General features: G+C 45.5%; 1 protein-coding gene across 1 annotated transcript in view; it reads left to right on the top strand.

Annotated features, from left to right (window-relative positions):
• The window catches only part of KIF14 (kinesin family member 14), a 625,766-nt gene that overhangs the window by 174,567 nt on the left and 438,603 nt on the right, over positions 1-12,596 (top strand). The window contains exon 11 of the mRNA XM_086957758.1: positions 1,010-1,182. Coding sequence (XP_086813884.1) covers positions 1,010-1,182 — 173 coding nt within the window. The remainder of the gene's footprint in view (positions 1-1,009; positions 1,183-12,596) is intronic.

Genomic DNA, 12,596 nt, shown 5'->3' with positions numbered 1-12,596 from the left:
TGGCACCGTGTCGCGGGTTCCCTGCGTGCGCCATGGGTCGGCAGGGCCCTGGGGCAGTGCTGCGTTAGTGCGGGCCCCCAGCCAGGCTCGCGCGCTCACCTCCTGTTGGTCCCGGGGCTCGGTGGGATGGCTCCAGTGGCGGCGGGCGAGGCGCGGAAGCGTCGCGACCTTCCGTGAGTCTGGGCGCCGAGTGTCCACTGATGTCTGGGGCCCCTGCAGGGTCTGGTCGCTGGTGGGCAACCGGCGTGTGGGACGCGGTCCTGTCCCTCCGCCGGGCTGCACGTTGCAGGGCACTCGTTTTGCGGCCTATCCCGCAGGGCCGGATCCCCGGCCTCAGGCAACCGGGCTGCCGGCCGGAAGTGCACTTCAGGCGGCCAGTCCTCAGGGCCGCTGCCGGTCGGAGGACCAGCCGCTCCGATACGTCTGAAAATCGCCCTGGAGGTGGATCGGGTGTCCGAGTGCACTCGGTCCGAGTTTGGGCTCGGTACCGTCGGTACTTCAGGATAAAATGCCCGTGGCAGGGGAGCCTCGCACGGAGCTCAGCTCGGGCACGTCTTCCTACATCGCGTGCTTGGCCACGCCCCCCATGATTCATATGTGTTGTGCTCAATCTAAATTTCTCACCAGTGGGGAGAGAATATTAAATATGGAAGTACAAATGGCAAATAAGAACTTTGTTGAAATGTATGCTGGTGATTTAATGACTTGTGCTTACTCACATCCTCTGCTACAATTCCCTGAAGACAATTATAAGGAATTTAAATCACTCCATCTTCCAATGTAGGTGTCTTTAATACTTATGCTTTTGGGCAATTCCCTACTCTGTGAGGAGTCTGTAAGCAATTTATTTCTCATTAGACTTTTGAATCCTAATCACGTCAGTTACTGTCAAGAAAGGTCCACTGTCCTTAGAGTTATAGACACCAGCCATACAGCAACTAAAGTTTGTGAGTAGGGCTGCAACAATCAGCCTTTTTTATTCATTGCCATTCTTCTCTTGTTGAAAAAGGTTATTAAAAGAAAGTCTTGGTGGAAATTCGAAGACGACTATGATTGCTACAATCAGTCCTGCTGCCAGTAATATCGAAGAATCCCTCAGCACTCTTCGGTACGCGAAGCAAGCTCGCATGATCATCAATGTTGCCAAAGTAAATGAAGATGTTAATGCTAAACTGATTAGAGGTAAGTGCAGTATGGCAATATAAACCCATTACCCTATAAGGAGGCTTATTATAGAAAGCGTCCTCCGGGTACAACTGGCGTTTACACTACTTTTTAATACTATGGTATTACAGAAGAGGCCACAGAGGGCTTTTGTGACTCGTTCTTGAATGCAGATGACGCCAGTGCTAGATCAAAAGGTGGTATTGGTCTTAAACTTTACCTACCTGAAACGCCCCTAAATTTAGAATTTAGAGGCAACCCTGAACCTTGCCTCCTCAGACAAGAAGAAGGACCAAAGAGCTGAAGGAAGAATAGGAGGACACCAACTGACTTGGCCCCAGTCTGCCCCAACCTTGGCGTGTTCCAGTTGAATTCCTGTGTGTCCTGCAGCCCGCAGCCCCCCAGAATCTGGGGGACCTGCCCTGCCCCTTTCCTGTTCTGGAGTCTTTTATAAAGTTTGTTTGTTGAGTTTACTTAGAGGTGCTAAATGTGTTGCAGCTACCTGTAGGAGTTTTTTGAAAGCTATAAGAAATAGCATACCGCACATGGTTTAGAAAGCAGTGAAAAGTCTTGCACTTGTAGAGACCAGGTCTTGTTGTAAAGATTATAGTATATACAGAGCCAGCGTCCTACAATCCCTAACCACTGTGCACTGGGAACAGTGCATTTACTGTGAGATGGCGCACTCTCCAGTGCTTCGCTCAGCTCACCGCCTTAAATGTCTGCCACAGCACAGATTGGGACACTGTGCTAGATACATAATGTGACCCCTGGTGTGCCCTCTGTTGGTCTTATGGAACTTTTACCAATTTCAAGTTCACTAAAATAAATTGGCCCAACATTACTCGCCTTTCTTATGGTGAAAGTAGTAGCATTTACGTATACGTGCTCTTTTATAGTAAGTGTTGAGCTTTAAATACATCCACTTCTTTGGCACACGTCTGTTTGCTGTGTACTTCCTCTAGGTACCATGGTTTAGTTTACATTTTATTTATGCAAAATCCTAATACCCATATGCTGTTGGTCTCGATCCCAGTAGCTCTTGTGAATATGCTGCTAACTATTGGCCCTGGAAAACTGTGTAATACTCAGATTTTCATCACGGATATTGCAAAATCATTGAGGCGTATGTGCTCACACTCCTTACCCATATACTATAGTGTACCCTAAACATTTCGCTTTTGTTGCTGAGCTTTTCGGTTCTGCAGTGAACATGTCCCATTTGTTCTTCGACTTCTTGCAAGAAATTATTTAATCCGATACTGGGCTTTAACACACAAACGATCACAGCAATGATTACCTTAATTGTGCAGGAAGATACATTTTGGTCCTGGTGAAGATACTGTCCATTGAGGCACTAGCTGTGCTATAGAAGGATTTGTATATCAATGTATTTCTGTCTGTCTTGATTGTGCCATATTAACCTTCCTTGAGATGGAGTCCCAGTTCCTCAAGCAGGCCTAAGAGTTGTAGGAAAATGTCTCCCTTTAAGTCAGCAGACTCTAAGAATTTGAATGCGAAATACAGGGTCCCAAAGGGTGATTGCATCTTTGACTTTGAGAAACCTCCTGCTCAAACTGTTATGGTGAGGGCAAATTCCTTGGAGGACAGTGCGTCAATCTTTTGAATAAAGATGCCAGAATATGACAAAAATATGATAAACTGCTATTCTCTCACTGCTCCCTGTTCATTTTTGGGTTTAAAGCGCCAGGACACTCCTCGGAGTAGCCGAGCGCTATATAAAACACACTATAACATTAACATTAACATAATAGCCAATGCCAACTCTGTCTATACATTTCCTAAAAGTATAGAAGTTTATGTTCATTTCGGGGAAGAACTTGGCTGAGGAAACACTGCTGATGTCGAAGCCAAGAAGCAATGATCTTTCCTTGTACTTGCCTAAAGTCTTCTGACTTGATCTGGATTCCCGGGGTAAAGTCACTAGCGGTCCCAGGCTTTTGAGTAGGATAAAGTTATCTTTATGGTGATTGCTTTTCTAAAAGTATGTGCACTGTCGTCTGATTCAAATATCTTCCACCCACCCCTCTGACACTGGCTGGATCATTGCTCCATTAGTCATCATTACAAACGATTGATCTGGCAAATATATGGTTGGGATCTTTTACCACATACAAGCCATGCAGTGCAAAGCTTTATTATTTTTTTTATGTTGAAATTTTTTATTAGAAATTTTGAGATAAAAGTACAGATATGCAAAGCTTTATTTTAAACACTTTGAAAAGCTTTAGTACTGCTATGTTATCTCCATTCTGATATGAGGAATGTAAAATGGTGAAGTATTTATGCACTTTGCAGTATCAGAATTTACCTGTACAGTATATCTGGACATTTGTAGTGAGACCAGAGTGTCAGAGGACTAGCAGGTTGGATGTAGGCGAGGACTCGAAAGACCAGGGGTGGCAGGATGATCTTTTCCTTAAATATACTTGTGGCAAAACCTTTGCTAGATGCCTGTGACTTTCCAAACAAAAGACTCATAACACCCCCAGCTACACTAGAGCCATTCAGTTTTCTAGAGAAAGTCTTCTGAAATGGAGGTAAGCAAGATTTCCATACTGACTAATTCACAGTTTCCTCAAGAACCAGGTGCTATGTAGGATGCCAACATCTCAACATATCCCACAGGAAAACATAATGTTGTTATTTAAATATAGCACTATAAAATTTAGAAGTACAAAATAACAATATTTCCATTTTTGTTGAGGATTAGTACAGCCACTGCTATTGACCAACTGTGCTCTATGTAAACCTGGCTGTTTTACCTGAGCTCCTTTAAGTGGTCCAGTATGGCTACTTTCAGGTTATATTCAGAGTTTGGTTCTCCGTGGTGCATGTTGTGATTGACAGCATCATTCCTTGTGGAACAAACTTGTTAGTAAGCAAAGTAGACAAAAGCATCTTAATGCGGAAAGCTGTGTGCAGTCGCCCTCACTTACATTTTTCATACATTTGAGCATGATAAAATCTGAGCCTGGTGGTAGTTCTCTTACAGATTTTGTAAAGTTCCTAACCACTTCATAAGGGGTACCATGTGGAACAATACTGCAACTCGTTTTGTTATTTGATAATTGGGAGCTGTGGCTAGTTATGGATTGCATTTGCTCAATAAAATGGAATCATATTTGACTGAATGTGGTGCTTTAGTGTGCGTATTCCAATGAGAAAAATAAATACTACTCTACTTCATCACAGCTGGCAAGTAATTCTTCCCTCAGGCATAATCTGCACTGTTATTTTTCATATTACTTTGTGCCTTCTTTTCAGCTTGTGGTGCCGCAAAACTTTGAGTATTAGGGCTTATTAAGGAAGACATGGACTCTAGGCACTGATTTAATTTATGGATATCTAAAGTGTCTTTCGCTAGACTGAATTTGCTTTCCATTAGCAAGTTGCATTCTCTAGTGCCATTCATGACTGGTGTGACATCACAAGTTCCACACTGTGATGTGAGATCATTCTAAAATCTACAGTGTCGCTGGTCCAGCTTGTGTGTGAAGCAGTGTCAGGTGGTGTTGGATCCTGTAGTCCTAGATGGACTGTGGCTGTGGGCAGTGCAGGTGAGTAGGCAACGGTTCAGAATTGAGAAAGCCAGTGATCTCTGTCATGAAGTCCGAGAAAACAGGGATGTTCTCTGGAAGGCAGCCTATGCAGTGTCCCCCCAGAGGGCTGACTTTGTATATAACAGTACAGCACCAAGCCTATTTTCACAGTTTGAGACGCATTCAGTGTGATGGGTGTGTGCTAAGCTGTGATATAATGTTCAGAAATAAAGCCTGCAGTTCTTTTTTTATTTTGTGAATTTATTCCATTGTTGTTCTTTCCCATCGGACCCAGGGCTGCAGTGGTCTGTTTTTAGTGCCCCACTTAAAAAATATCTAACTTTTCTTCATCACAATTGCACTGGGTTGACACAAAACTTCCTCTCTCTTTGCAGTTTGTCCCATGAAAGTGCTGGTCGAGTAAGTGGTCTCTCTCCTTAATTTTTGTTATTGTGAAATTGACATATGATTAATATATTATGACCATTCCACATAAGGGTTTAAAATATCTCACACTATAAGTACATTATGTAATTGTAAAAGTGCCCTGCCTCTTTTAAATAGGTTAGCACACAATTCTTCTTAAATCTCCCGTGTAAGAAAGGACCTCTTGTTGTTGTATAATCACGCCCAAAGTTTTGAAATGATCGATTTATGTTTTTTTGACTCAGTGATACACTGGGCCTTTATGTCCAAGCGCTAGTGCATGTGCTCCGATCCCCAAAGTACATGTACCATTAGTGAATACCTGATTGTTTAAATAACTTACTTATAAGCCCCTGGTATATGGTACAAGAGGTACCAATGGCTATGAAATTAAATGCCACAAGTGGCCTACATCACTTAATTGTGCCACCACTACTGTAAATGGTAAAAAAGTGACTCTAGGCCAGCCACTGCAGCCTAGTCGGACATCTTTAGCCAATTCCGTGTTGAGAACGGAACAATGTGCCCCCTGGGTGGTGGAGAAAGCCCACTAGACACCAGGGATTTTTTTTCTCATAAAAGAGGGGTGGGGCTGCTCACAATGGGCAAGACCATACCCCCCACCCAAAATAAATGACAACAGAAGCCTTTCTGGCCCCCCCATCCACAGGGGGGGCAATAAAAAAGGGGCAGTCTTTCTGGGGGTTATTATCCCTATCTGCCCCATGGGATGTGTGGTACACAAACAAGGATGCGTAGTCCAGGTGTAGTAGAAGATCCCTCTTTATTAGCAGGTAGTAAGGTGGCAGGTTACAGCATAGGAAGATACAAGGAGAAACCCCACCAGGAGAGAGCTACCAGCTCCTCAGCCTCAGATGACCGACTGACAATCTCCACACAGGGAGGCACACTAACATTCCATGATGTCACAGGACATTCTCATAAAGTGGTAGAGAGGGAAATACATAGAACCATTTACCACACATCCTCTTCCGTTAACAAACAACAGCAAGAAAGAAGTCAAGACGGAGCAGAAGGATTCAGAGGAGAATGTAGACACAAGAGCTAGTCAAAGAGACAATTTGAAAAGAGGGAAACTCAAGCATGAAAGCAGAAACAAGACAATAAAAAGAGGCATGTAGGAAGATAAACATAAGATGCACAGATGAACTAAATGCAAATTACATAACATGCCCATCCACCCTCCTTAATAAAACAAGGTAGCGATCTTGGCAAATCAAGCAGGGTGTAACAACTTGATGACAAAATCAGTGCAGATGGAAATAAGCACAATAAGATGAACATAGCAACCTACACAGAAAAAGGAAAGCCTTGCGATAAAGACTAGTGCATGACGTGCACTAACAACCTCCCTTTCAAGGGTACACCAAGGAAGGCAACCTTTAAACTGTGGAACAAAACAACTCCCCAGAAAAGGGTACACCAGAGGAAACTAACACCCCTGGAACAAAGTAGACGGTAGCCACACAATAGTGGCACAACAACACCAAGAGATAGCGCTGACAACGCACCCCGACAACCCACAGAGTGATGCAACTCCTCCCCTAACAAAAGGGTACACCATTGAACAATGTAGGGATTGTTCAAGATAACATCACTAAATGGCGGCGCTGACAACGCACACCACCTTCCCCAGAAAAGGGTACACAAAGAAAACTAATCTTTGAAACTTTGGAGAAAAATAGTTACATGCAGACAATCTCCCCTAATAAAAGGGTACACCACGTTAAAAGTGCGCAACGTAACTTCTCCAAAGGGTAACGACAAGACCCTTGGAAACAAAAAGTAGGCACTGACTGGCACCACAACCCCACAACCTCCCCTAAGTAAGGGTACACCATAAGTACTAACCCTAAGTACATGGATGGGGTATTGATTAGACACAAACACCCTAGCTGCCCAAGCACGGTGAAACACAGGATAAACACACCCTGTGAGACCAAGACTACAACGTCCCCTATATATATACAGGGTACCCCATAAGGTACAACATCGCCCTAGTTTCAAAATAAGACATTGACTAGCCCCACACCCTCCCCAAAATAAGAGTACACCGTAGGGTTAAGATGTTGCCTTAGGAACCCTACCCAAATTCCCAATGGTAGGGTACAGAATAAAACAATCACTGACAAAAATACACCAAATGAGAAACAACCTCCCAAAAATGGATGGAACAACCCATTATGCACAACACACACACACCAGCGCACATTATATATTGAGATACCAATAGGTTGAAACAAAAGTATATGAAAAATAAAAACAAATGAGTTTAGCTCCGGTGAGCGATTTCTCACCCGAGGATTTCTTAGTTAGAATTGTCCATAAGTTCCGATGAGGGGTGACGTGCAGACAACCTCCGACCAAAACAAGAAGACAGCTGCAGGAGTTCGTCAAAAGTTGAGACATCCACAGTCCCTGTGCCAACATTGTAGAGGAAGAGAAACTTAGTGAAAAGCAACGACTCCAAAGTGATTCCGGCAGTCCCAGAACAGGCACCAACGAATCTGCGAAACTGCCTGACGCTTGTAACTTCATTGAAAATTACACCGTGGTTGGCAACGCTCGTGCGGGAGAAACTGCATAGGAAGCTGCCGCAAACTGACAAGGGTAATGCAAACCCAAGATGGCGGTACGTCCGCACGACGCACACAGGATGTCTCAAGGCACATTGCTGCGCTGCGAGACTTCTGAGGGCAGCCAAGGCAAGAGGAACAAAGAAAAACGTCATAGACGCCGCTCGTGAAGAGGTAAGATGTGCGCGGCTTGTGCGCATTTTCAAATTCAAACACGAAGGGCCAGTCACACCCCCAAAGTTGTACATGCGCCCTGTGTGCACTTTCAAACAAAAAGATACCGGCACAAGAGTGAAGGAGGGGCGGCCACTCGCACCCTCAAAGCTGTACGTGTGCTCTGTGTGCACTTCCAAATTGAAGGAAGCTGGCACAAAGTGATGGAGGGGCGGTTACTCATACCTTAAACTGCGAGAACGGCTAAATCCCAGTGGGACACTGAAAACGTTGAGTGACACTCAAAGGAAAATTCCACAAAAACCAAATAAAAGAAAAATGTGACTTCACAGACGAAGGTTGCTGTGCTTGAGAGAGTGTACTGCCAGCGCCAGGGCACCTCCATAAGAGCAAACACAAATAGTGCTCAAAATAAATGCCCTCACTGTGTGAAAACACACAAAACACAGTGGTTGTAATAAAAGCGAACTGTCAATGCAAACAAGAAGGCCGGAAGGCACAACAGGGTGATCAGGCCCGCTGAAACAGTGGCTCTTGTAGCTGGGAACAGTCAGTGTCCAGATGACAGAGAAACGGAAGTTAGTTCCCTCACAACACAGACGCCCAGGGTGCAGGCTGTCCAAGATAAAAAGGACACTGGTGGGGTTTGCTAGGCGTTTCTCCGATTAGAAAAGAATAAAAACTTACTTCTGTTTTAATTTTGACTGGGTCCCAAAACAGTCCTTGGTTTCCTTAGTGCTAAGTTGCAGTTCTCTTTATGCGCAGCATAGGTTAGTCCAAGAAACATCGCCAAAATGTGGTACACAAACAAGGATGCGTAGTCCAGGTGTAGTAGAAATCCCTCTTTATTAGCAGGTAGTAAGGCGGCAGGTTACAGCATAGGAAGATACAAGGAGAAACCCCCACCAGGAGAGAGCTACCAACTCCTCGGCCTCAGATGACCAACTGACAATCTCCACACAGGGAGGCACACTAACATTCCATGATGTCACAGGACATTCTCATAAAGTGGTAGAGAGGGAAAATACATAGAACCATTTACCACAGGATGAAAGGGCAGAAAGCCCACTAGACACCAGGGATTTACATTTTTTTATTTTATAAAATAGGGATGGGGGCTGCCTCCAATGGGCTGGACCATGCTCCCACCCAACATAAATTAAGACAGAAGTCTTTCTGCCCAACTGGTGGGCAGATGGGGGAATTAGCCCCTGATCTGCCCCGGGGGGGAGGGGGGGGCAAAATGCCCACTAGGCACCAGAGATTTAATTTTTTAATATGTAGGGGTGGGGGCTGCCAAAAATGGGCATGCCTATGTCCCCACACTCCCCTGACACAAATGGGACAGTCTTTCGCCCCGCCTCCCCATTCCCCCCCCTCCCCACAGGGGAGCAGACAGGTGTTACTACCCCTGATCTGCTCCCCAGGGGACAACAGGAATTTATTTATTTAATAAATGAAGGATGGGGATTGCCCATTATGGGCATGGCCATGTGTCCACTCAAAACAATGGGCAAAGTCTTTCTGCCCCCCCTGGGGGGCAGATGGTGGTTATTCCTTATTGCACCCGATCTGCCCACTTCCCTGTGTGGGGGCAGAAAGACCACTAGGCATATGTTTATGGGGATGTCAGGGAGCGGCTCCATAGTCAAGGGCCGCTCCCCTTTTTCTTAGACACACACTTTAGCCGTTTCTGTCCCCCTCGGGCAGATTAGCGATATTTTTAGTTTCATCAGCCCCCAAGAGGGGCAGAAAACCACTAGATATTGGGGAACGTTTTTGTGTGTGTGAACTGGAGTTCGGCTGATGGTCTGCATGTACTGACGTTGGCTAGCTGTATGTTTACTGCCATTTTGCTGGCAGTGTATGTAGACTGGCTCTTGGCCGGCGGTGCTTGGACTGGTGCTTGGCTGGCAGTGTGCGTGGGATGGGGCTTGGCTGGTGGGGTGCGTGGAGGGTGCTCGGGTGACGGTGTGCATGGACTGGCACTTGGCTGGCAGTGTGTATGGACTGTTGCTTGGCTGGCGGTGTGGCTTTTGTGGATCCACGAGCGTTTTCTTACCCAGAATTCCTGCAAGCCTCAAAATTGGCTATAAAAATTAAATTTTCCTCCCATTTCTGTTTGGAAAGGCTGTGGGATCACCGGGCCAGCACACATTTCCTACCACCCAGCATTCCCCCAGGTCTCCTGATTAAAATGCTTCCTCACTTGTGTGGGTGGGCCAAGTTTTCGCAACCGGGAAGGGCCCAAAACCTATTGTGGAGGCATCACAATTATCTATCAGAAAACATCCTGGTTTTGCAAGGGGGGGCACCTTCTCTTTTTGATCCCAGGCTCGGTGGCCATGTAGGAAAACATATCAAACCCAGACAGTTCTGAAATATAGACACCCAGGAGAGTCCACAGAGGTGTGGCTTGCATGGATCCCCCTAACTACCCTCCTGCTAGGAAGTGTGAAGCTCTCCAAAGAACAGGTTACAAAGAGTATTGCTAAAGGGAGGAGATGTGACCTCTTTCAGTAGGATGAGTACTGGGTGGTGCCACAAATGTCACAGCTTCAAAGTTTCTACTGCATCAGTAAAGCAAATGCTGATCACACCTTCGCCTTCCTGCCCCTTTGTGTAAACAGATAGGCTTGCACCTCCTCTAGAGGAGAAAACCTGTTGCAGAACTGGTTTTTCAGAAGCAGTGGCACATTATGCTGGGTACACCGAGAAAGAAGGCTTGCGCCATCTTGGTTTAGGGTAGAGAGGGATACCCTGGGATTGTTTAAGGGCCAAATCCACAGGAAGTGACGTAAAGTGGGATTGGTAGACTCTTGTGAGCCATTGTCCCATTGGCTAGCGAGTCCTCCCCTCCCACAAACGAGAAGATGGCATAAAAGTGGCACCCCTGAACCACAGCCTTCAGATAACTGCTGAACTGGTAAGAAGACAGGATAAGGACTGCACTGCTGTTCCCTGGACCCGGGAAGTATTGCACCTGCTGAATTCAAGGGACTGGCAAGAGGACTAGACCTGCTGTGCCAACTATAAATAAATAATATAGAACTAGAGGAAGAGCTCCACTGGTATCCAGAGCGGAAGCAAGACTGACCTGCTTCTCCATGGACCCAGTAAAGAAAGGCTGTACCAAAGACTTGTCTGCACCTGCTGAACCAAAGGGATTCACCAAAAGTATTGTCCCTGCAATGGGACTTTGTGGAAAAAGGATCCACGTGTGCCAGGCAAGAACTTGTGACTACAAAATCTAGGTGGATAGACCCTTCTCAGCACCAGTGGAACAAAAGTTGAAGGAACCCACACGCGATGGCCAGTGTCATAGCCCAAGTGCCTACTGGGAGACCGAGTCCTGACCTGCATGAGGTGTCCCCAAGTCTTTAAAACTCTTTGCCGTCGTTGACGGGAACCCTGGTCCTCCTGCAAGAAAAAGACATTCACCTGTTGACAAGTGCTGAAGGCCACTGTAATTGGAGCCCAGCAGACCAGTGGCAACAGGACCTGCACTGGACTTCACAGGGGCATTGTGGGAGATCGAGTTCCAAGGCCAGAGAGGACCCTTGATGTTTGTGGATCCCAGGGTTGCCCCTGTAACACTTACCACATCTCCTCTACAGCTTCATCATCTTCAGCACCCTTGGCATCTTCTAAGCATCCTGCATACCCAGCATAAGGGTCACTTCCTGTTTGGAATTGCGATCCAGGTGAAATCTTCTGTGAGGACTCTGAGACTGCTGGACCCGACAGGTGACTGTCTTTTTCAAACTAAGTGGTCCCGGTGACTGGTTCCCAACCTGATGTGGCCAATCCAAGGGAGGATTGTTAGTTGTGCTAGTCCTTTGGCTCAGAAACCACAATTCTGAGTACAATGATTTTTTGGAACATCAAAGAATTTACTTACCTTTTAAAATTGTATCCCCGGTTCCCCTTTATAGATTTTTGTCGTTTAGTACCTAATTTAAGATCAAAATACACCCTTTTTAAAAATTGGTATTGTATTTTTATTGTGTCGAGATTCTTACCTGGTGTTTTGGTACTTTAAATGCTTCACACTTGGTACTTTGATGAAGCCTGACTTCTCTATGCCACAGCTACACAGGGCTGAGCTAAAGATTTTGTTAAAGAAACCTTACTGGACCTGATAGAGATTGACTTTATTACATGGTGAAGTCTCACAACCACACCACATATTAGTCCAGTTTCCCACGCCCCTGCTCACCATGACCTTCTTCCACTGGTGGAAGGTATATTCGGGATCAGACTCCGATATTTGTGGTGGGTAATTCAATTTAACTTATCAAACATGGTACATAGTCCCAGTGACTGATGCAACTATGTGTTTTATTTGAAGTTCATTCCCTGTTCGCCTGTAAATTGACAGAGTTGGAGATTTGCCTGGGTCAGATTTTGTCTCTTACAGGCTGCTTTCATGTTGAACATCTGCAAGTGTAGCAACGCATCATCTACCTTCAGCCATAGATTGAAAAAGTGGATTATTAGTTTGGGTGGGTGTGAAACCTCAACAAGTAAAAATGTCACCCTCCCGTATCCTGTCCAGTTACGTTTCTTTAAGTCAAACCTTAGCTTAGTCCTGGGTAGCCCTGGCACAAAGCAGCCAGCCTTACCTCAAAGGGAAACAAGTGTAAGACATTTATCAGTACCAAAACCGTAA

This window comes from Lissotriton vulgaris, chromosome 1_1, assembly GCF_964263255.1.
Source record: "Lissotriton vulgaris chromosome 1_1, aLisVul1.2, whole genome shotgun sequence".
NCBI classification, from domain to species: domain Eukaryota; kingdom Metazoa; phylum Chordata; class Amphibia; order Caudata; family Salamandridae; genus Lissotriton; species Lissotriton vulgaris.
Note: the sequence above shows the minus strand (reverse complement) of the source record. Positions and strands in the feature narration are given on the sequence as shown.